Source organism: Pelodiscus sinensis, chromosome 10, assembly GCF_052426305.1.
Source record: "Pelodiscus sinensis isolate ZL-2025 chromosome 10, ASM5242630v1, whole genome shotgun sequence".
Lineage (NCBI taxonomy): Eukaryota > Metazoa > Chordata > Testudines > Trionychidae > Pelodiscus > Pelodiscus sinensis.
This window is the reverse complement of record NC_143061.1, coordinates 15,637,642-15,663,354: the sequence shown is the minus strand read 5'-3', so window position 1 is coordinate 15,663,354 and position 25,713 is coordinate 15,637,642. Positions and strand designations below refer to the sequence as shown.

At 44.3% G+C, this 25,713-nt stretch overlaps 1 protein-coding gene across 3 annotated transcripts in view; it reads right to left on the bottom strand.

Annotated features, from left to right (window-relative positions):
• The window catches only part of NCEH1 (neutral cholesterol ester hydrolase 1), a 42,798-nt gene that overhangs the window by 5,477 nt on the left and 11,608 nt on the right, over nt 1-25,713 (bottom strand). For 2 of the 3 annotated variants that reach the window (XM_025190463.3, XM_006134628.5), the window contains exons 2-3: nt 7,130-7,358; nt 4,687-4,756 (exon numbers count right to left, since the gene is read on the bottom strand). In XM_025190463.3, the coding sequence (XP_025046248.2) occupies nt 4,687-4,756; nt 7,130-7,256 (197 nt within the window). In that variant the 5' untranslated portion in view covers nt 7,257-7,358. The remainder of the gene's footprint in view (nt 1-4,686; nt 4,757-7,129; nt 7,359-25,713) is intronic. The other variant, XM_075937972.2, reaches the window with a different exon arrangement.

Sequence of the window (25,713 nt, the reverse complement as noted above, 5' to 3'; positions counted from 1 at the left end):
TTTTTTTAAAAACCTCCAGTGACAAGGATTCCAGTTTCCCTTGCCACCTGCCCCATCCAGGGGCAATAGAAACTCCTTCCTTCCCCACTTCTCTCCAGTGCTCGCAGCAGAAAAGGAGTCTGGTTTCTTTTATTTTCCTTGTTAGGATTGTTGTGGGCCACTGACCATTCTGAGCAGCCGTTTCTGATCAGTTTGCATCTGAGGCAGAAGTCATCATTTGTTCTCTCAACTTGTGAGCCAAATCAGAATGGCAGTATTATATGAAACACGTCTGTAAGTCAGTAGGCAAAGTTGTAATATAAATGTGTCTAACTGTGCCGGATGGAAATGTAACATTTCCCAGCATTTTATGCCCACAGAAAAAGACTGTCAGATTCTTCACTCAGGAAGCTAATAGGCTAGCCTTGGACCTGGTTTCTTAAAGCTGTGGCTGTTACAGAAAATAACCTCAGAAAGATACTCTTAATCACCCAGACTACATCTACACTGCAAGGTTTTTGCACAAGAAGTTCTTGTGCAAAAACTTCTTGCGCAAAACCACGTCCACACCTCAAAGCACATCGCAAAAGCGATGTGTTTTTGTGCAGGAGAGCGTCCACACTGCATGGACGCTCTTGCACAAGAAAACTCTGATTACCATTCACAGAATGGCCATCAGAGCACCTGTGCTTTTTCCCATAGGAGTTTCTTGCACAAGAAACCTCTCTGGGGCGTCCACACTTGCCTTTTTGAGCAATAGCTGTAGCGCAAAAGGGAGTTAGGTCTCGTAGAAGGAGGTTTACCTACACCGGCAAAAGCCCTCTGTTCTGCCATTTTACTGCTGATTTATTTGTACAAAAGCACATTTGAGGTGTGGATTGTCTGCAGGTTTTTGCGCAAAAATGATCATTTTTGTGCAAAAACCTTGCAGTATAGATGTAGCCCCAGCCTTTTGGTCGCTCTCCCTAAAGTGATCTATTGTATTTAAAAATCTCATGGGCCTTACACACTTGGTTTTGTTCCTGGATGGTACTGCAAACAGGACACTGCTTGGAAGCTCTCTCATCCTCAATACTGGAGCACCATGAATCTGGAAGGTGGGTAGATGTGGGATTGTGATGTCCCTTTCTCTGTTGTGGAATTAATTTGGGGCTTGCAAGTCAGGCTGAGTCTTTTAACTACGCTTGTTCCATTGACAGTGCCCCCCCCCCACTGTCAGATGGGCAGCTGATTAAAAAGCACCTTCACAGCTTGCTCCCCTGTTTATCATGCCATCCTGGCAACAGCAACACTTGCCCTTATGTCCAATAATAATAATGATACATAGCTGTTACAAAGTGCATTTCATCTGTAGATCTCAAAGTGCTTTATAAAGGTCTGTAGCATTATCCCCATCTTACAGATAGAGAAAATGAGGCACACAGTGAGATAACTTACCCAGGGTCTTTTCACAGGCTAGTGGCAAAGCTGGACATACAATACAGGTTTCCTGAGTTCCAGCCTGTTGCTCTATCCACTAGGCCACACTAAGTCAGTAGGCTGTTTTTGCAATTCTTATTCCCTTAAACTTTGTATAGCTTAATATGTCAAATTGTGTTAGAATGTTAGCTAACAGGGGCTAACCAACATGACTGGCCTTAACTCTGCCAGCTCAACATACGTTAGAGGCAGTATGCCTTATCTACACTAGAAGGCACTTGCTAGTTACAACCTTTTAGATTCTAGTCTAGACGTGGTCTTAGGATGCAACAGATGTGTCTGCTCATTGACTTGACGTTACTAATCTTGCCCTGGGGAATTTATTGACTATAACGTGGTGGATTGACTAACACTCTTAAATGCTTTCTCCTGTATACAGGGTAAGAATTGATTCGCCCTGAAGGACACACTCTTTTCGATAAAACCAGCATGGGCCATACTAGGGCCTATTCCTATATTTTAATGGCTGCCTGTTTTACATCCAACAGAAATTATATGAGCAAAATAAATCTCAGGAGTAATATTGAGATAAGTAAGAAGCATTCAGATTCTTAAAATGATTTAGACTTTAAAAAGCAATCTGTGTATTACTTTATCTGATGTAAGATATGATAGGCCTTTGGAGAACTCCCTATGCAACTGGATAACAGATTGGGTATGCAACATTCAAGCAAGATGTGCAATTAAAGTAATGAGAAATCAGATTGGATTGCACTGAATACAAATGGCTTGATTGGCAGAGATAATGGTTGGGTAGAGATGACAAACAGCTCACCAAAACAGGCAGAATTACAGCAACTTAAACAAGAAAAGGAATAATAAGGGAACTTTCAATATTGTGATAGCCACTTGTCTGCAATGGCTAACATCCTGCTAATTTATTTTTGTGTTTATTAGAGAATACAATAAAAAGGAGCTGGAAAAAACTACATTTAAATTATATTGAAATGAATATTATACAAGTAAAATCCATTCTGCATAATGAGGCTATAATTTGATCATGAGAATTGTTAAATAATCTAATTAATTCAGTCACTGGCCTCTCTTCTGTCAACTTTAATATTTTCATTTACAAAAGAAAAGTGCTTTATGCAGCCACTTAAATTTCCCTCTTCTCATTTATTAAAGTGGCCTGTTAATGTACTTCGCATCTTAGAGGGTTTTTTAACTGAGGAGACTCCTTAAGGTAAAGAGAAGGCCTGATTCTTCCATTGCCTTCCAGCTTGTTTAGTGATCTGTACTTGTGCAAAGTGATCAGGTGAGGCACACACACATATGGGCACAGTACTTTCTACACTTGCCTTCAGCAAAAGCGCTGCTATTATGTTTGACCACAGTGGTTGGGAAGAAACCTGACCACTGTGAACATACTATTTGTGTTATTACTCTTTATAATTCTCAAGTTACATACATTTTGCCTTTAGATATTTGCCTTTGTCTGATCTAGTCTACTTTTCAATGTGTCTGTTCTGTTCCTTATATTTTCTCCTACATTCTCCTATCTCCAGGCTATTCCCTTTCACTCTGCACTGTTTTTCCCCTTTACAGGGATGTTAAAATGTTAATGCTAGCACGTAATCAGTTAACCTTTTAATGTCAGACCTGCTACCTGATCTGCCACAGCCGTGAGATCCCACCACCCCGCCTGCTGGCCCCTCTGTGGCCAGGGCTGCTCTGGCCCGGTGTGGCTGGCCACCACCAGAGTTTATAGGCAAGGGCCAGTTAACTGGTAAGCATACCGGTAAGCCTCATGCTTAACTCAAACCCCTGTTACCCATGGAACAGTCGGACAGTGACATTTCAGAATATGTGCTGGTGGTTTTGAGCACAGAATTCTCATTTAACCCTCATTAGTTGGGGTTGTTCTCCTTTACTTTTGCCAATGATTCAAACCTATTCTGGACAGAAGTAATATAATGGTTGGTGATTTCAGACAAGTCCAAATGTTGAATGTCTTATGTTTAAGTTTTAATTTTGTTTCAGGCTAACAGCTGATAGTCAGACCCAGTCTGCACTCAGGAAAGTCTACATTCACTGCATATGTGATCTCCAGTATAGCTGTATCAGTTGATTTGGTTCTTTGTCATATTGTCTCATCTTTCAGTGGTCACCATCATTGGGCTTTCTGCCCAGTATGAGGCTGGAATCTATGAGACAGATGTGAACTAAGGATATTTCTGGTCATTTTAGAAACTAGTATTTCAGTTGTATTAAGGTATGGTACAGAACAGGGGTGAGGAACCTTTTTTGGGTTGGGGGCTGCTGACCCACAAGAAAAAAAAAAAAATCAGTCGAGGTCTGCACACAAATGAGAAGCAACAACAAAAAAAATCCCTCAATTATGTGGCCCCCGACTGAGAAGGAGAAAGACATTCCCCACATTCCCTTTGCACACCAGAGCCTTGGGGGCCCAGACTAGGAGATTTTGTGTGCTTCAGCCCCACCGGGGGACAGCAGAGGGGCTGGAGCACCAGTACAGGCCCCCAATGCCCAGGGGGACCCCGAGCCTCAGGGGCTGGATCCAGGCAAGCAAGGGGCCGCAGCCAGCCCCTGGGCCTTAGATTCACCACTCCTGGTATAGAACTTCAATTGACAGCTGACTTATACAACTACTGCTTAGCCAAAATATGCAGAGGAGACTATTTCCTATTTCTTCTCCTCCACAAATACAGACACTTGCTACATTGATCTAACCTCACCTGAACACTTAAAGTAAGTAAATCTATTTTTTTATTTCTAGGTAGTGATGACGTCAGAACAGAATTGCTGGAAGCCTTCACAATTCATCACTAACTTCATGCTGACCCTTACTGTGATCTGCTGTACACCATCCATTTCCTCATTTGTCATCCCACTACAGTAACTCTCCACACTCCTTCCTTTATACATCTTTCTCAAGGTTACTGCCATCTCCATGTCTAATGTGAGCAAAAAAAGGGAGGGAGGGTATAGAAAGTGTGTCAGTGTTTGATCCTGCAAGCAGTTTACTATCTACTTTTAAATGTCCTTTACAATCGAGTGCTATTATCTCTTATAATTAGAAAAGTATTCAGATATCATTCTAATTCAGTGTCATTCAGAATTACAAACTTATCAAGTCTTGCTAAAGAGACTTTTTTTTTCCCCCAAATGAAAACCTTTTAAACAAGTCACAGTGACAAGGAAAAAGCTAACTCATTCAGAATGATACATATTTCTAAATACTTTAAGATTTTGTTGATTACTCACTCAATTGAGACAATTACAGCATTGAGAGATTCTGCCATGATCCTGCAGAGATTATTATAGAAGCTTGTTCCTGGAAATAAGAGGACCGTTAGTGAAAGACAGGCAGTTTTGTTAATAGGCATATTGTACACTGCTCTATAGCTACGTCTAGACTGGCATGATTTTCCAAAAATGCTTTTAACAGAAAAGTTTTCCGTTAAAAGCATTTGCGGAAAAGAGCATCTAGATTGGCAGAGATGCTTTTCTGCAAAAGCACTTTTTGCAGAAAAGCGTCCATGCCAATCTAGACGCGCTTTTGTGCAAAAGAGCCCCGATCGCTATTTTCGTGATCGGGGCTTTTTTGCACAAAACAAATCCGAGCTGTCCACACTGGCCCTTTTGCGCAAAAGCTTTGCGCAAAAGGACTTTTGCCCGAACAGGAGCAGCATAGTATTTCCGCAAGAAGCACTGATTTCAGACAGTTGGAAGTCAGTGTTCTTGCGGAAATTCAAGCGGCCAGTCTAGACAGCTGGCAAGTTTTTCCGCAAAAGCAAGTGCTTTTGTGGGAAAAACTTGCCAGTCTAGACACAGCCTAGGTGTTTAGATGCATAAAAAAAAACCAACAAGCACTTATATTCAAGCCTGTACAACAAATCTGACACTATAATAGAAACTCATTACCATCAACACATCTTCCTGCAAATGTAAACGAATGGAACACAGTAAGTGCATAATAGCAGGTACCATCATCTAGTGGAATGAATCTAGTGTCTTAAGTTTGTGCACTTTCTTCCTGGCTTTGCCATCAACTTGTTTTGTGACTTTGGGCAAGTCACTTCACATCTCTGCTTAAGTGTTGCTTACCGCTACCTAACTGCATTGGACTGCTCTTGGGATTGGTGTCTGGAAAATGCTGTTTTTGTGCAAGTCATTGTATATGTTGTCATTATATTATGCATGCTGGACTCAAAACTTGAAATTTTGTACTCGAGGTAGTACAAAAGTCCTAGTAAAGCCAATGGGACTGCTCACGTGAGTCAGGCCAGCAGGTTCAAACCCATCCTATTCATCAGGGTACTCCTTTTCTATAATTCTATGCCTCTTCAATTACTGAATAGGTATCTCATGGTGAAGGAGAATATAACTATATATTAAGCATCACTTTAAAGTGAATAGTCTCAAGATTTAATATTTAGCGGTAATATTTCTGCCATTAATTTTTATATCTTAAACTGAACTAATGTGTTTAGGGTTAAATTGATCTGAGTGAAGCACAGTAATTCTGAAGCACACATCTGCCCTGGGGGAGTGCTATGCAAGTTACTATAGAACAAGAGCAGCTCACCAAGTTCTAGAAAGCATCACTGACAGTTGACAATGACAGGACTGCCTAAGGGGTTAATGGGGAGAATTCTATGAGAACTGGAAGACAGAGGAATTTTTAATGGGCACCATTACTAATTATGGGCTAAATATGCTGGCATTTTCAAAACTGCTTAAGTGATTTAGGTACAGCCGTCCAACTGAAAGGCAAAGGCACATCCGACAAGTCAACCCATAATTTCGCTTCCCACTAAAACTATCCGAGTTGGGAAGTAATGCAAAATCTGCACCTTTTGACATACAATATGCTTTACTATTCTCTTAGGGTATGTCTACACAGCACGGCTAAAATCGAATTAAGCTACGCAATTTCAGCTACATCAACTGGTTACTTTAATCAAAATAGCTTAATTTGACTTTTGGTGCTGTTTACACAGCAGGAAATGGAAGGAAGAACATTCTTCCTTTGACTTCCTTTATTCATGAAATGAGGGTTACCATGAATTGGATTAAGAAGTCCTCCAGCTTGACATTATTTTGAAATAAAAGCTTGTAGTGTAGACATGAACTACATTATTTTGGAATGTTAGTTATTCCAAAATAACACTGTGTATACACGCCCTAGAGTGTCTGTGGCAACACAGAAGATGAAGAGGGCATGACCTTCAATTGTCACCCTAACTATGCAGATCTTTGGGACACCCATAGGTTTGCAGCCATGTGCCAGTAACATGTGTATTTGTTTTCAGTTTCAGGGTTACTCCCCCCCCTTATAGTGAGGGTTGAGACTGTCAAGGCTCATCTACACTGACAAGTTACTGTGGTGAAACCTTCTCACTCAAGAGTGTGACAAATCACTCCTCCCCCTTTCCAAGTGCAGCGAGTTTGAGTGCAGTATCTTGCCAGTGTAAACGGGCTTCCAGTACTGGGAGCTATGCTCATCATAGAGGTGTAAGCTCTCTTCCAGTGCTGGAGCCATGACTACACTGTTGCATTAAAGCACCGCCACAGAAGCACAGAGACAGAGTTCTAGTGCTCCTTAGGTTCAGATGTGTCTCAGAGAGCAAATTCTCAGGTTCTGTGTGGGAAAAAACAGCTTTTGAGATGAGACCATACATTCTAATTAATAACAGACACACACTTGCACTTGCCAAAGCCCATCCTCCTCCGTGGATATAAACGACACTGCGCTTTAATGTTCTGTCTTCCTTTGGAGAAGGTTCAAACACTCTGACTTCCACTCCATCGAAAAGGGCATCCGTTATCATAATGTGTTCTGAGGACGGGGGCTCTAGCTTGTCAAAAGTACCAATCACATAATTCAGAACTCTCAAGTGATGGCTGAGTCTTAGACAGTGAACCAGATTGCACTAGGGAGAAATAGAAGGGGGGGGGGAGGAAAAATCACATGTTACTCACAGGCTTATCCTACCACTTTGCATTAAACATCCTTGAGACAGTACTTGTAACTAGACAGGCAAAAAACTTAACACCCATGAGGTAATGATTTCAAAGCCTTTCAGAGTTATACTGAAACAAAACTGTGCCTCACTCTGCAAAAAAGAGACTCATGGCAGTGAGTCTCAGAGGCTGGGCCAGCTGACTTGGGCTCAAGGGTTTTATACCGTGGGGCTACATATAGTAATGCAGTTGTTTGGGCTTGGACTATAGGATGAGTCAGTGAAGGAGATGGGTCTTTGAAGCTGGGCCCCAAACCAGCTATTTTTAGTCACAGTGTGAGCTCAATTCAGCAGACCTGGGCTCTAAGACTTGCTGTCCCGGATCTTCCTCCACCCCCTCCCCACAGTATACACATGCTGCCAGTTGCCTTAATATATATTTTGAAAAAATAAGCATTGTGAGCACTTGGGAGATCAAGAGGGCAATGGTTTAGAATTCAGACCCTCCTACTTGAAAAGTGCAGGTAGATTGAAAAACAAATGGGTAGCTTCACAGCAGTGGTTGTCAACCTTAATTGGAATCATGGGTGGCTGGGTATGCTAAGCAGGGGAAGGCACTGCCTTCTCAAACCACCAGCCTGGTCCTGCCCACACTCTGCCCCCAGAAAACCGACTATAGGTGCCCCCCCAGCACCCAGCCTCCCTATGCTCCAGGGCTGGGACAGCATGTCCTCCTCAGTGCTCTGGGACCAGGGAGGCTGGGGGCTGCATGCCACCTGCCCTCCCAATGTTCTGAAGCTAGGGGCTATCCGCCACCCACCTTCCCTGTGCTCTGAGGCAGGAGAGGCTGGGGGCATGGCCTCTCATGACTGGAATATAAATGTTGTACTTACATTTCAGTGTGTAATATATATAGCAATATAAAAAGTCATATGAAATTTTAGCTTGTACTCACTTTGTTAGTGCTTTCTATGTAACCTATTGTAAAACTAGACAAATGAATTGATAGACCCCTGGGACGATATTTGCATACCCCCAACATTACAAGTACATGTACCCCTGGTTGAAAACTACTGCACCACAGGACTTAGAACTGCTGAACAGTGTGTCAGTTTCTTCTAGCAGACCCATATACAGTAGTCATTTTGTTATATCATTACAATTAATTTCTGCATTTTTCATAGTGTATTGGGAAAATGTAAGTATAAAACCCCACAACCACAGATTTTATTATACTTCCAGTGAAAATACGAAACCTTAAAGATACTAATTTTCTACTGACTTTATTAGTTTGAATTGCATCACTCAGGAAAGTCGGCCTTCCTTTCTACAGGCTGAAAGAGTGCGAGTAGTTCACTGAGCTGGGGTCCGCATCTCAGTTTGCTCTTTTTTCTAAACTGATAACAGTAATACCTGCCTTGGAGGGATGGTGGCTGTGAGGCTTAATTCATGTTTAGAAAGTTGTGAAATCCCTGGGAAAAAGGTGCCATATGTGTATTTTTCTTGTGTGTAAATGATTCACCCTGAAAAACAAATCTTTTCAATTTCAGTAAGTTTCTTCAAGGAATAGTTTCACTTACTGAAAACAAGATTGAGAGCAGGGAGTTTGTGACTAAGGGGCATGAATTTATTGCCAGCTGCAGAGCTCTTTGTTGCGATGCAACAAGCAATCTCGCACTGGCCTAACTTTCCCCCATATATGGGCTGAATAGACGTCTATAATGCAGTTGGAAGGGCTCTCCCAAGTGTGGGTAAACTGATGTGTGCTAGCTCTGCACGAAGCAACAAGTTAAAAATAGCAGTGCGGCTAAGGTAGCACAGGCAGCAGCTCTGGAAACCCACCTAATCGACTGGGGCATATTCAAGTGCCTAGCTTGAGCTGCTGTTCATGGCCACACTACTACTTTTAATGAAGTAGCTTGACTAAAGCTAGAGCGTGTCCATTTACTTGGACTGGGAAGCATGCTCTTGGCTGAAACACAGACATACTTAGGGTGTAATTCAGTTATCTGACTCCTTGGACTTTGTTTATGCATCTTGCCCAGAGAGGATAAAGGACCTGCTGCTACCAGCTAAGGGAGAGCCCGTTAGGCCAAAAGGGTAGAGATCTGTTTCTCAGTGTACATACAGCTTATATAGTAATTGTGCCTGCAGGGTATGAATGTTTTCCCATGCTTGCTGTGGAAATCCAAGAGGGGATGGGGAAGGGAGATATCAGGCCACACCACCTACTGGGTGTGTGCTATGATGATGAAACTACTACAGGCAGTCCCTGAGTTACGTACAAGATAGGGACTGTAGGTTTGTTCTTAAGTTGAATCTGTATGTAAGTCGGAACTGGCGTCCAGATTCAGCCGCTGCTGAAACTGACCGCCAGTTCTGACTTACATACAGATTCAACTTAAGAACCCCAAGTCAGCTGCTGCTGAAACTGATCAGCGGCTGATTCCAGGAAGCCTGGGGCAAAGCAACTCTGCCTTGGGCTTCCTGTAGTCAGCGCTGGTCAGTTTCAGCAGCGGCTGACTTGGGGACGCCTGGGGCAGGCGTCCTGATTCAGCCACTGCTGAAACTGACCAGCAGCGGCTGAATCAGGATGCCTGGGGCAGAGCAGCTGGGGTGCTGCCGGGTTGGTCCAGTATTGCCCAGAGCGGCGCTGCAGGACCAATCGGCAGCGCCCCAGCTGCTCTGACCCAGGGTCCAAAACAAAAGCCTGGTCTGCTGGGGGGGGGGCACACTAGCTGCGCCCCCCCCCCCCCCAGCAGACCAGGGACACGGGAGCAGAGCCGCAGCGGCAGCGGGGTGCCGCGCCTCTGAGGCTTTGCTCTAGCAAAGCCTCAGAAGCGCGGGGGACCGCCGCCGCTGCGGCTTCCCGCGCTTCTGAGGCTTTGCTCTGGCAAAGCCTCAGAAGCACGGGAACCCGCCCGGTGCCCCTGGTCTGCTGGAGACGGTCTCCAGCAGACCAGGGGCACCAGAGCAGCTTACGAACGGGGCTTTCTCGCCCCAGAGCTCGCAGGTAGCAATCTGCCACCTCGACCTCCGGGGCGAGAAAGCCCCGTTCGTAAGTGCGGATCCGACGTAAGTAGGATCTGCGTAAGTCGGGGACTGCCTGTAGTGGGAGGTTAAAAAAAAAAAAAAAAAAAAAAAAAGGACTTGGTGGAGAGATCTTTCTCTATTTTGGAAGGCTGACCACTTTTCTTGGCAGAAGCATACTAGAAAGTAGGGATATAAAAATCTAAGAATGTTAAGTAATGATTAATTAGCTAATTGAGTAGTGGATGGAATTTCCATACCGCTGCTTTGGCTCTGCATTTAAAAAAAATAGAATAATAGAATACTAGAACTGGAAGGGACCTCGAGAGATCAAGTCCAGTCCCCTGCCCTCACGGAAGGACCAAACACCATCTAGATCATCCCTGATAGATGTCTATCCAAACTGCTTTTAAATATCTCCAGTGATAGATATTCCACAACCTGCCTAGGCAATTTATTCCAGTGTTTAGTCACCCTGACAGTTAGGAAGTTTTCCTATTGTCCAACCTAAACCTCCCTGCTGCAGTTTAAGCCCATTGCTTCTCGTCCTATCATCAGAGGCCAAGGAGAATGATTTTTCTCCCTCCTCCTTGTAACATCCTTTTAGATACTTGAAAACTGCTATCATGTCCCTGCTCAGTCTTCTCTTTTCTAAACTAAACAAACCCAGTTCTTTCAGTCTTCCCTTATAGCTCATGTTTTCTAGGCCTTTAATAATTTTTATTGCTCTTTTCTGGACCTTCTCCATTTTTTCCACATCTTTCTTGAAATGTGGTGCCCAGAACTGGACACAATATTCCAAATGAGGCCTAAATCAGTGCATAATAGAGTGGAAGAATGACATCTCATGTCTTGCTCACAACACTCCTATTAATGCATCCCAGAATCATGTTTGCTTTTTTGCAACAATGTCACATGGTTGACTCATAGGGTATGTCTACACTACCACCCTAGTTCGAACTAGGGTGGTAATGTAGGTATACCGCACTTGCAAATGAAGCCCGGGATTTGAATTTCCCGGGCTTCATTTGCATAAGCCGGCCGGCGCCATTTTTAAATGCCAGCTTGTTCGAACCCCGTGCCGCACGGCTACACGCGGCACGGGCTAGATAGTTCGAACTAGCAAGCCATTCCGCACTATCTGTACGCCTCGTGGAACGATAGTGCGGAATGGCTTGCTAGTTCGAACTATCTAGCCCGTGCCGCGTGTAGCCGTGCGGCACGGGGTTCGAACAAGCCGGCATTTAAAAATGGCGCCGGCCGGCTTATGCAAATGAAGCCCGGGAAATTCAAATCCCGGGCTTCATTTGCAAGTGCGGTATGCCTACATTACCCCGCTAGTTCGAACTAGCGGGGTAGTGTAGACATACCCATATTTAGCTTGTGGTCCACTATGACCCTAGATCCCTTTCTGCAGTATCCTTCCTAGACAATCACTTCCCATTCTGTATGTGTGAAACAGATTGTTCCTTCCTAAGTGGAGTACTTTGGATTTGTCCTTATTAAACTTCATCCTGTTTACTTCAGCCCATTTCTCTAGTTTGTCCAGATCATTTTGAATTATGACCCTACTATCCCAAGCACTTGCAACCCGGTCTATCCTTCCTGAGCAAGCTGTACCCTTCTATATCAATATTCCAGTTGTGTGTATTATCCCACCAAGTTTCTGTGATAACATCTCTGTCATGTTTGTGTTTATTTATTAGCACTTCAAGTTCTTCCTGCTTATTTCCCATATACCTTGCATTTATATACAGGCATGTAAAATAATGATTTGATTTTGCCTCTCCAGTTCTTCCTTGCCTGTCCTTTATCTCTACTATTATAGCCCATGCTCCCTCCCATTTCTGACCCATCTCCTAGGTCTCCATGTTTTTCACTTACCTGTGGGCTTTGGTCACTTGCCCCCATTGAATCTAGTTTAAAGCCTTTCTCACTAGGTTAGCTAGTCTGTGTCCAAATCCTCTCTTCCCCTTCCTCAAAAGGTGAACCCCATTCCTGCTTAGCAGTACTTCTTGGAACAGCATACCATGTCAAAGCTTCCTGGCAACACCATCTTCACAGCCAGGCATTCACCTGCAGGATGCACCTGTTTCTGCCTGAATCCCTACCTTTGACAGGAAGGGCTGAGGAGACCACTAGTTGCATTCCAAACTCCTTCACCCATACTCCCAGAGCCCTGCAGTCACTCTTGATCTGCTCTGAGTCACACCATGCAGTATCAGTGCCCACATGGATGAGAAGCATGGGGTAGTGGTCGGAGGGCTGGATAATCCTCAACATCTCAGATATGGGCCCCTGGCAGGCAGCATACCTCCCGAGATGACATGTCAGGGCAACAGATGGGTGCCTCCGTCCCCCTCAGAAGGGAGTCTCCAACCATCACTACCCTTCATTTCCTCCTCACAATGATGGCTGCAGACCTCCCAGCCTTGGGGATACAAGGCTTCTTCTCTTCTGCTTTAGGGGGTGATTCCTTATTTCCTGTATCCAGAACAGCATAATGGTTCTCCAGAACCATGGTGGGAGAGTTGGGAGCAGAGGTGGGAGGGAGGAGCTGGGGCTCTTGTACATTTCAAAGGAGGAACTCCATGTGCAGCCCAGGGCCAGTGTCCCCCGCTGACCCAGGTTCAGAGTCCCCTGCTAACCCTGGCTCCATGTGGTGCTGCTGCTTTGAAATACCATGCAGAGCCCAGGGTCATCTGGGAACTCCCCAGCTGACCCCAGCTTCCGTGCGGCATTTTCCCAGAAGCTGGCATCAGCTGGAGACTCCCCAGCTGACCCCAGGTTCTGTGGAAATGGAGACCAGGATCAGTTGGGGAGTCCCCAGCTGACCCTGGGCTCCACGTGGTGCTGCCGCTTTGAATGCCACCTCAGCATTTCAAAAGGGCAGCACTGCAAGGAGCCTCTCTAAGGGGCAGTGCTGCATGGAGCCCAGGGTCAGCTCTTTGCAGTACTGCTCTGAAATGCTGAGGTGGCATTTCAAAGGGGCAGCACCACACAGCTGAGCCCAGGATCAGCTGTGTAGCACTGCTCCTTTGAAATGCTGCAGCTTTGAAGGATCCCCTCTTCTCCTGCCCCTTTGCTGCCTCTATCTGAGGCTACATCTAGACAGCAGGCATCTTTCAGAAGAAGCTTTTCCAGATCTTCCGAGAAACCTTCTTCCGAAAGACAGCATCCACACTGCCAAAGCGCATCGAAAAAATGATCTCTTTTTTCGAAAGTTAGCATCCATTCAGTGTGGACGCTATTTATGTTGCATTTAAGCTGTGATAACTATGGACAGAGTGTCCACCAGGGCACCTGTGCTTTTTCCTCTTCTTTCAAAAGAGCTCCCTCTTCCCCGTTTTTCCGAAAAAACTCTGTAGTGTAGACATAGCCTGATAGAGGCAGCAAGGGGGAAGGGAGAAATCAACTAGTTCTTTAGTGCAGAGCCACAGCAGAGTTACCTCCGGCTCCAGGATCGCTGTGGCTCTACTCTTCAAATGTAGCAAGAGCCCATTTAAAGTGCGGCGCTGCAGTGGGGTTAGCTCCTGGGGCTTACACCGGCTCGGAGAATGCTGTGGCTCTGGCTCCCCTGCCCACCCCCACACTGCGGAGACGGTGCTGGGGGGGGGGGGAACTGGCTTTTAAGCCAGCTCCCCCCAGCACCGGTTCCTGCTTCTTCCCCCCTTGCTGCCTCTAATACAGAGGCAGCGGGGCAGGGGGAATAGTTGAGTAGTCACTCAACTGGTCACTTACATCCCTAATAAAATCCTGTTTAAAATGTTAACCAGTTAAACATATAATTTAACAGGCACACCGTGCTGTAGGCTTCTCTGACCAGGTTGGGCTGAGCCTGCTGCACCATGCCCTTAGCGGGGTACTGGTATAACTTAAAAAACTTGCTAAAATATTCTCTTCCCTCATCCCCAATCAAAATAATTAAAAGACAAATCAAAGGACGCTTTGGAGTCTAAGTGCCATTTGGAAATGGGTTTTACTATTAAATGTTAATCTTTTGGTGCATTTCCATTTGGCTTTAAGGATGTGCACTTCATTGGTTGCTCACACAAAAAGAAGTAGCTATTTTTATTTACTACATCTCTGAACTTTTATTTTCCCTGATTGCTTTCCAGTGGTAAGCCTGGGAGCCTGTTACTGCAGGCTACCGTATCAAACCATTCATGATCCAAAAGCATACCATTCCCATAAACACAGAGACACAACGCCTGGGAACAGAACTCATCTTTTGGTTCTGCGTTTGTGCAGCATTTAGCACAGTGGGTTCTTTGTCCATGACCAGGACGCCTCAGCACTAGGGGAATATAAATCATATTTCAGAGCAATCCCATTGAAAACAGGATTTGTTGCATGACAGCAGATTCCTTGCTGCCGTGGTTTTATTTCTTTGAGGCCATAAAGCTAATCTCCCCTCCCATCTGTGGCACTTTACAAAATTTAGAAAGTCAATATTCAGTACAAATAGCTGAATTAATGTTAATACATCATGCTATAGAAGAAGCCCCTGAGCCAACTTCACTACATGTGTCTGTTGAAAGAGGCAGGCTTTGAAGTATGCCTAGTTTTACAAATCACAGCTTCAGTAGACCAGGTGGGGGGTGGGTTATCCACTTCGGAAGTGGAGAGGCACTAGTCTCCCAGCAGCCTGTATAAACTGTGTCATACCACACTGTGAAAGAGGTGGCTTCTCAGGAAGCCAGGTTCTAAAATTTTTATGATTGGATTGACTGAACCCCAGTGCTTTGTGTTGTAAAAGAGCTCTCCCAATAAAAAGAATATAAAAAGTATCAACTGTGCCCTGGAAAAGCTGAATGCACTAGACAGTTTGTATCTTTGAATTTCAGATTATGCTGTTCTCCAGCTGTTCCTCCCATAGGAAAATCTAATTCAAGGTTGAATGCCAGAGGGTTTCTCTCACACACATTATATTAGGAGGAAAGTAAGTCAGTGAAGCTCAAAGAACTACCCCAAACTTCCGTTGAGGTTCAAAGAAGTTCAGTAAAGTTATGTAATGTGTAGACACCTAGGTGCATTGACCTCAGTGGAGTTGTGCTGATTTACACCACTTGTGATCTGACCCTTTGTGGGTCTTGTGGGGGTTCTGAGAGGTTATTCTTTAGACAAAGAAAATGTGTGAAATAGTTTTTCTGCCTGATCTGTGTAGTGCAACAATTAGCCCTTTCAGAGAAAGGAGCAGACAGGTCTTGCCCAGATTGTTCATTTTTGCTCACATTCTCTATGGAGAGGGAACCCCAGTTTTACAGAAAAGTGTTTTAGTGAATCAGCAGCTGCCAAGTTACTCACAGGTCTATCACATGCTTTCGGTGTCTTTCTGTCCTGCTCCTATGAGGCCTCCCTCCAAGCGCCACCCATTATATAAGTGATGGATCCAGCCCACTCCCACTAAATGTGTTACATTGACTGTTGTCACAAACTAATCAAAGGAAAAAAAACAATCAAGCTTACATATCCCAGGGTATGGAGAGAAGGAGCAATTTCTGTTAGATCCAGGCACTCTTTTTGCCTTAATTGTGCTTAGCTACTAAAGTGACAGGTGTCTGAGAAGTATCTTTAATATCTTCAAATATTAGTTATCATTTGCAGGTACTGAGAATGTGCTGGTTACTAGACAAGAAGGTCTTGTCCCTAGGAATTTACAATCAAACTGTATATGGAATCATAGACTGGCTCTGACTGTGGGCTCTTCTTGCTTGTAGCAAAGCCACTGGCAACTGGATAAATGTTACAGGCAAGCGGTGACTGACCTGACCTTTGCTTGAGTCTATGATTTTACCCACTGAATCGGGGTAAATATGAGAACCGCCAGCCTGGGAGAGAGAAGAGGAAATACTAAGACTAAAGCCTTATCTGCATTACAGCAAATACTTTGCTGCCTGTTACTGGCATTGTGGATGTAACCAGTTACTGGAAACATGGGTCAGTTTATGTCCACACAGCAACTTTTCTGCCAGCATAAATCCATCTACACCAGCGAAAGGCAACCTAGGTTAGTGAGCAGGCTACATGAGTGGCCCTCCTTCATCTCATGTCAAAACCAAGATGGTCTTCCTAGGATAGGGTAGTCTTGCTAACTGCACTTGTGTACCTAGAATTCGTGGGTTGTGCCAACTGACTCGTAGCAGCTCTTTGGATGCAGAGGGAGCATGCAGATCTCCTCATAATGTTGTGTGCAATCAGCACGCACCTCACTTCACGTGCCCTTGCTTTAAGTGCATGTTACTTTAGTAATACCAGTAGGAAAAAAAGATGGAAATGAAAACCAGTAGACTCTGGCATCCCTGTGCATGGTCAATGGTAAACAAAATGACTTGTGGGCTGTACACAGAACCCCAATGGGCTGCATACAGTGTTTGGGCCACAAACTACCCACCACTGATCTACACCTATCAGTCTGATTAACCATCTGGTTTTTATTTTTTTCTAAGCAGTGCATTCTAAGAAAACATGGGCAGCTCTTCTATTCGGCTTTACCAGTTGAGAGTCCCTGGAGGATGGCATCAGTTGCACATGTGGCATTAGGGTGCTACCACAAAGAGTTCTGGGAAGGAGGTCCAGTCAAACTGGTTACACAAACATGGGCAAGTTCTCATGCCAACACATCAAAGTAACTGTGCTGAACTCATTAGAGGAAGACAAACATGCCTGTAGGCTATGACATCAATGCTGAGCAACAGCTGCCAGTGCTTGGTTCAGTCCTTCTGTAAAATACAGCTGTGATCTAATTTATGACCGAGCTGCAGTACACCCTTCCAATCCATAGCTCAGAACAACTGAGTGTGATTGTTCTTGCCACAACCCCTTCCTCCTTCAAATCATCCCAGTAAGAGCCTTATACAGGGGCTTTGAGATGGGGGAAGGAGGGGGGGAGGAGTATAGAAAATATTATGCCAATGTGATGTAGTCTATAAGGTTAAGTTGCTTGCCTGCCATACCAGATAACATACTTTTCTTGGGATGATTCATACTAATTTGTTATTATATCCAGCTATTCATAGTTATTTATATTAAGCTATAATGCAAGAAACCTATAGGCCTGTATCCTGTATGAACAGCTAAAGTAAACTAGTAGAATAAGGCTATGTCTAGACTAAAATGTTTTTGCGGAAAAAGGTACGGAAAATGCGCTCTGCATTTTGCATACCTTTTTCCGCTTTTTTTTTTTTCCCAGAAGAGGTTTTTCCAAAATTTGGCCCATCTACACTGGGCCAAATTTTGGAAAAAAAACCCTCTTTTGGAAGATCCCTTCTTCCTCGTGGAACGAAGACAGGGCTTCTGAAAGAGTGTGTCTGCTCTTCCACAAAAAAAAGGAGAAGAGAAAACGTGTTCCCTGTACGCAGCAGTTTTTTTGGGATACCTCCAGTATCCTGGAAAAAACCCGCAGTCTAGACATACCCTAAGCTAGCATAAGCACTTGCAACCTTGCCTGCTCTTTGACTTTGGGGAACTAAATAAGGGAAGTGAACCTAGAGCTGAGCTGGTTTATCTGGTGTCCAGAACTGGTTGGTAACCACAGGACAGATTACAGGGCAGAAAAATTTGTGAGAAAGGCCAAAGGCAATGGTTTAGGGAGTGAGATAATCCTCACTAATATGTATGGATAAGTGCCACAATCCATTAACCTATAGAGTAAGTGTATCTGAAGACTTTTTAGGGTGAGAAAACAAAATTTGGGCATGGTAGGCTAGGCCAGACTCAAGTAGTTCCAAGGTTCTATAGAGTATCTATGCTAAAATGCAAAAGGGATTGATACAGCTTCTTGACCTATGTGTAATATTCCAGTGTTCTGCACTTTATATACCTTCTATCAATGATTAGCTTAGTTCTGGTAGGTGGTCAAGGGCTGCACTTTTCTATGGAAAAGTTGTGAGATCTGGAATGGAGGTTGGGTGCAGAAGGGAGCTTAAGGTAGAGGAGAGGGAGTCTGGGTGAAGGAGGGGGTTGTGATCTGGGGCAGGGGATTGGAATGCAGGGTCCTGGACGAGGTATAGGTGTGGGAGAGGATTTTGGCCTGGGGAAGGGATGTAGGAGAGGGTGCAGGGTCTGGGAGGAAGTTGCAACCTGGAGGAAGGGGGCAGGGGGTGTAGAGGGTTTGAGTGGGACCTGGGGCAGTAGGGGCTGGTGACCTGGGGCAGAGAGTTGGGAGAGAGAGGAGTTGGAGTACCAGAGGCAGGATCTGGCCAGGAGGTGCTCACTAGGTGGTTTCCGACCAGTAGCCCTTCAGGTCCCTGAGGCAGGCTCCCTGCCTGCTGCAGTCTCAGGCTGCTCAGAATGGCTGGCTGCTCCCTATGGCGTGTGCTGTGTAAGGGGAGTATTTATGGGCTGCCCCCACTCCCAGCAAAATAGCTCAAAGTGGCCAATGGGAGCTGAAAGATTTTTCTGGGAATGGAGCGGGAGCAGTGCGCAAAGTCTCTCCCTGGCCCTGGCACAGGGAGCAGCCAGCTGCTTAAAGCACCATGAGGTTGCTCTGAAGCAGCTGGCTGCTCTGTGCCTGAGTGACCCAGTAGGGTAGCCCGTGGGCTGGATCCAGTAGTTTGGCAGGTCAGATTTGGTCCATTGGCAGTATCTTTCCAGCCCTCACTTAGCCACTCAACACTCTTCCTGCTTGGACCTTCAGCTTCATCAGGCATGCCAGAGATGAGGCTGGTCCTTATGTCTCTTAACATCAGGTCTTCAGGAAGGAGAGTGAGTATGCTAGGCTAAGTAATTCTTTATCTTAGAAATATTACCAGAGGGAGTCCTAGAATGGTATTATGCTCTTGTAACCTTATGGTTCCAAATGTTGGCAATTTCATTTGGTTTAATGTCCTCAGCCCTTGCCACATGCCTTGAAATTCCCTTTCCGAGATACAACTTTCTGAGTTTTCTGTCTGTAAACTGAATTGGGATAAGAACCTAAATATTTTCTGGTCAGTTGAACATAAGAATGGCCATACTGGGTTAGACCCAAGATCATCTAGCCCAGTATCCTGCCTTCTGACAGTGGTCAATGTCAAGTGCTCCAGAAGGAGTGAACAGAACAGGTAATCATCAAGTGTTCCCTCTCTTGTCATCCATTTTCTGCCTCTTACCAACAGAGTCTAGGGACTCCATTCCTACCCATCCTGGCTAATAAGTATTGATGGACCTAACCTCCATGAATTTATCTAGTTCCTTTTTTAACCTTGTTAAAGTCCTGGTCTTTACAACATCCGCTGGCAAGCAGTTCCACAGGTTGAGTGTGAGCTGTGTGAAGAAAAAATTCCTTTTGTTTGATTTAAACCTGCTGCCTATTCATTTCATTTATGTTATGGGAACAAGCCAATATTTTTTCCTTATTCACTTTCTCCATACCTGTCATTATTGAATAGACCTCTATCGTATCTCCCTTTAGTCTCCTCTTTTCTAAGATGAAAAGTCCCAGTCTTTTTAATCTCTTCTCATATGGCTCCCATTCGAAACCCCTAATCATTTTGTTGCCCTTTTCTGAACTTTTATCAATGCCAATAGATCCTTTTTTGAGATGAGGCAATCACATCTGTATGCAGTATTCAAGATGTGGGCGTATCATGGATTTATACAGAGGGAATAAGATTTTTTTTGTCTTATTCACTATCCCTTTTTTAATTATTCCTAACACTCTGTCTGCTGTTTTGACTGCTGCTGAATGGATGTTTTTCAGAGAACTATCCACAATGACTTCAAGATCTCTCTCGAGTGGTTATAGCTAAATTAGTCCCCATCATTTTGTAAATATGGTTGGGGTTATTTTTTCAAATGTGCTTTATTTTGAATTTATCAACATTAAAATGCATTTGCCTTTTTGTTGTCCAATCACCTGATTTTGTGAGATAGAGCCATAACCTCTACCCCATAAATTAAAGTCTACTGTAATGCTCACCTTTGTATTGGCAAACTTCCTAGTGGGGAAATCCAGATAACAATGTGAGCACAACTCATGTTTTGAGCCACAGGTTAGTAAAGAAGAGGGTATAAATACAAGGCAGAAATACCAGAAAGACATTGGCAGTGTGATTTATAAAAAGGCAGGAAGGGAGCAAACTAAAGTGCTTTGAAAAAGTGGCTGGCACATTTCTCCACAGTCAGAGATGTGTATCCTCAGATTATTAAACTCTTACATAGCCTCAAGGCCTCGTGAACTTGACACAGCTGATATACTCAGAGAGACATAAATGCTCACCACTCCTGTTTCTGCTGAATGCTTGCCAGGAAGCTGTGCCCCACCCTGTCAAACACAAACCAAGCCTCAATGACCCTGCCTCCACTAAGGAAATTTTCTAAGGGTATGTTTAGACTGCAATTAGTCACTTGGAGCTGGCTCATAACAGCTGACCTGGGCTTGCAGGGCAGATGCTAAGGGACTATTTAATTGCACTGTAGATGTTAGGGCTTAGGCAGCCAAAGCTTTGGGACCATCTGAGAGCCCCAGCTGAAGTCTGAATGTCCATACTGCAAATAAACAGCCCATTAGCCCCCCCTCTGAGCCTGAGCTCGCTGGCATTGGCTAGTCACAGGTTTTTAACTGCACTGTACACATACTCTAAGGCTACGTCTACACTGCAGAGTTTTTGCACAAAAAGCCTGCAGCGTAGAAGTAGCTTAAGTGTCCTGCCATTGCTCACATTAGTTAAGCTCCAAAGGGGCTAGCAACATTGGGAGTTCTTGTGCACAGGCAGGTCTCCCACATCTCCCATAGTTTTAAGCACCATGTTGACTAGACTGATACACACACTCATGCCCTGTGAGCATACTGTATCCTGAACAACCCCAATGGCAACAGGTCTGTTGAGCAGTGCAGGCCACCCAAAATTTATCACTTCAATGCTCTGCTCCCTTCACTGCCTCCCTAGCTGCTCCATGGTCAAATTTGAGGTCCTTGAATGACTTTCAAAGCCCTAGTGAGATTGGGCAAGACTGTCCCAGGGCCCATACGCCCATCCGACTATGCTGCTCATTTGGAACTATGGAGCTATCCACTATGGATGTATTCAAAGTTGATGAAGCCAGGCTTTGGATCAGGCATCACATAAGTGAAACTTGGGAAAGCTGGGGACCTAGCGACTGTTTAGCCACAGGTATGGGACTTCCTCAAATCTCCTCATATTCATTAGTAAATATTCACTGGGGCAGTCTAAAGACAACAGAAAAATAGCACTGCTAGTTCAGTAATAACACATGGTAGTATAATCATGGTTTGGTTTGGCCTCATTCCAGCTAGGTAAAGACTTCACCCTACCTAAGCTTTATCTAAGATTAATTTCTGTTCTAAAATATTGCAGAGTGCTGCTGTGAACTGTAAAGCAGTTGCTATTTCTCATGTGAGAAAGGTTTGCACTTGAATAATGAACAAAACAAGCAATTTATATTGGACTTGATCCTGTAAGGTACTGAGCACTCTAGTCCTAATCCATTGATTTCAATAGGATGGTGGTTTCTTCTCAGAGCAGCGTGGCATAGAAAATGGAGCCTTAGATGGCAACTCAGCAGACCTGGGTGCTAGTTTCAACCAATGTTCCCTCTAATTTCTCCATCCATGTGAAGAATAAATTTTGTTATGTGCATTGAGGCATGTGAGCATGTGCACTATCAGTAGAAACACATACAGCCAGCTTTAGGTGCTGTGGGTGCTCTGCTAATGAGCTAGGTGGCATTTGAATCTCTCCTGGGTAGCCGCCCAAGTGCACAGTTTATAGGGAACACTAGTCTCAACTCTGCCATTGGCCTACTGGGTGACCATAAAAAAGTGACTTCACCTCGCTTTGTGTCAGTATTCCCATCTGTAAATGGGAATATTGCTACTGACCTTCTTTACCTTTGTCAAACACTTTGAGATCCCTGATGATAAAACATAGGTGGTGGTATTATTATGGATGTAGTTACATTGTGGGTTCAGGGCCAGAGTGTTCAGCACCTTATAGAATCAAGCCTTGGGCTTGTTTTTAAAAAAAAAAAAAAAAAAAAAAAAAAAAAAAAAAAAAAAAAAAAAAAGCTTTGGGATCCAATGAGCTTAAAAGGCTATATAGAAATACAAGATATGGTTAATGGTTATTACATTTTTTACACAGGTTGAACCTCTCTAGTCCAGAACTCTCTGGTCCAGAAACATCTGTCACCGGGAATGATTTTAGTTAGCTAGATGTCCACTTTTCATGGACATTTAAGTTTCCTGCGGTCCCATAAAGTTTGTTTATAGCCACCAGTCCTAGCTCTGTGCTTTTGTGCTGTTATTTAGCTCTAATTTACCCCTAACTGTCCTCTATAAACCCAGTAAGCAGTGAAAATGTTGGTAATGCTGCTAGGCAATATTGACTTCCCATGGTCCAGAAAATTCTCTGATCTGGAACCACTGAGATGCCAAGAGTGCGGGACTAGACAGGTTCTACCTTTACCAGCAACCAGGGCTTATATTTTATATTGCTAGCATTTCTTAATGTAGTTAGAAAGTAAACATAACAATTCCATCAAGAAACTGTAATGTCTGTCACACTGTCTTTATAAAGTTGTTTCAGAAACATGCCTTCAGAACCATTGAGAGGACAGTTAATTATCATATTAGAAGCAAGTGAAGTCAAGTTCATGCTCTTGGGATAAAAGGTTACAAGGATTCCTGAGATTTTAAAATCCGAACATTTAGCCAGAAAAGTATTACTTCAGTCTGCATTTAATCTCCTATGGGATATTATTATCATAAACAGTAACAAGCTGAAAACACATTCGGGAGTAGGTGAAAGTACAATGGTCACATTTAAAGAAACCTAAAACCAGTCATTGTTGTAACAACCAGTGTGGGAGGCAGGGGGAAATTTAGTCCTACTGAAAAGTATTCTTTATTGTAAATTAGGGATGTAAGCGACTAGTCAGCTATCCAATAAGCATAAGCTTGTCGGATAGTCAACTAGTGATGTGACTAGTCGCTTCTTCCCCCTTGCTGCCTATATCAGAGAGAAGCAGCAAGGGGGGAGCAGGAGCTGGTGATGCGGGCGTTGGCTTAAAAGCCGGTTCCCCCCAGCACTGGCTCCACAGGAGGCAGGGGAGGTAGAGGCAGAGCGGGAAACAGTGCGAGCAGGGACTGATGCAGTCTCCACTTTCACCAGTTCTGCTGCAATTCTGCTTTTGAAATGCTCAAGAGCCCCAGCAGAGCTCTTGCTACAGTTCAAAGGCAGAGGCACCCTTATTGACTAATCAAATAGTCGATGGAAATCCCATTAACTATTTAATTAGTTAATCTAAATTTAACATCCCTATTGTAAATACATTTTATTATCTGTATAAAAACAGACTTAAAAATAACTGCCTAGGCTTGACTTTTAAAGTTACCACTTTGAGTTACGAACACATCTTTCAGGCTCCCACTTTAAAGATATTCCCTCATTCATGCTGTGTTTCTAGGGTTGCCAGATGGTTTACACAAAAATACCTAACACCTCCCTCCCCCTAACCCGCCACCCCCCCCAAAAAAAACCACCAGGGAAAAAATTCTGATGAGAAAAAAAGGGGGGAAACCAAAGTTGTGGAGCAAGAGGACCCCAAGAGATCTTAAGCTAAAAAACAAAACAAAAAACAAAAAAACCAACCAGCATGGACCCTTTAAGAAATGCTTTTGAGGCTTTTTGACCCTAACAGGCTGCCGGTGGCCATCCGCCATCTTGTCTCCTTAGCTGGACAGCTCCCCTGCGAAACCCTGTAAGCACCCGGTATTTTCACCCCCTAGCCGGGGGAAAAAAAAATCAGAAAATACCGGACACTTTAAGTGTCCAGTATTTTCTGACTTTTTTTTTTTTTTTTTAACCAGACAGGAGGCAAAAGTACCAGACTGTCTGGATCAATACCGGACACCTGGCAACCCTACGTGTTTCTCAGTTTTGAAAAGCGTCCTAATTAATATCAACCAAGTACCTTCTTCCTCTTCCCTCCTTAAATCAAACTATTGAGGATTTAGCTGTACTGTGATGGATTTTATCTATGATAATTGCACCCCGTATTTGTTCTGTATTATACTCACTTGGGGTATGTCTACACTACAGCACTAATTCGAACTAACTTAATTCGAATTAGTTAATTTGAACTAAGCTAATTCGAACTAGTGCATCTAGACCTAAAAACTAGTTCGAATTAGCATTTTGCTAATTCGAACTAGCATGTCCACATTGAGTGGACCCGGATCCAAAGTTAAGGCTGGCTGGAACCAGTGCCGGCAGGGCATCAGGTTAGGACTTAGAGCGTGGAGCTGCTGTCTCAGGCTAGCCGAGTGCTGTGCTTAAAGGGACCCGACCCCCACTCCGGACAGACAGTTCTCAGGGTTCCCCGCTTGCTTGTGTACCTCGATGAGGGACAGCAAAGCAGTCCTGACTTGGAGTGCCCTGACTGCCCACACTCGGCACATCACAGCACTCGGCCATCAGCCCGGCTGCACTTGCCACAGGCTGCCATCCTGGGGGGGTCAATCGGGGGGCTGCAGGAGAGTTTCCACCCCGAAGAGCCCGCAGAGCCACTCCAGTCCTCCCCATTAGGGGCTTGTACTCCATTCCTCCCTCACCTCCTTCCACTTACCCCTCCTCAGCCCCCCCCTTCCTGATGTACAAAATAAAGGACATGTGTGTTCAAAAATAGAAACTCTTTATTTAACAAAACTGGGGGAGACTGGGAAAAGGATGTGGGAGAGGGGAAGAGAGAGGGTGGGAGAGGGGAGGGGGAAACCTGGGAGGAGGGAGAGGGAAGGGGGAAGCCGGGGAAGAAGGAGGAGGGGAAGTATCAAACTATGGTACGCCATATCTTCAGTACTGTGTACAGATGTGATCTCCTCACCCCAGAAAAGATATTTTGGCCTTGGAAAGGGTTCAGAAAAGGGCAACTAAAATGATCAGGGGTTTGGAACAGGTCCCATATGAAGAGAGGCTAAAGAGACTGGGACTTTTCAGGTTAGAAAAGAGGAGACTGAGGGGGGATACGATAGAGGTATATAAAAGCATGAGTGGTGTGGAGAGGGTGCATAAAGAAAAGTTCTTCATTAGTTCCCATAATAGAAGGACTAGAGGACACCAAAGGAAAGGAATGGATAGCAGCTTCAAACTAGTTACAGAAAGTTCTTCTTCACAAAGTAAATAGTCAACCTGTGGAACTCCTTGCCACAGGAGGATGTGAAGGCTAGAACGATAATAGAGTTTAAAGAGAAGTTAGATAAAGTCATGGAGGTTGGGTCCATGGAGTGGTATTAGCTAGGGGGTAGGAATGGTGTCCCTGGCCTCTGTTTGTGGAAGGCTGGAGATGGATGGCA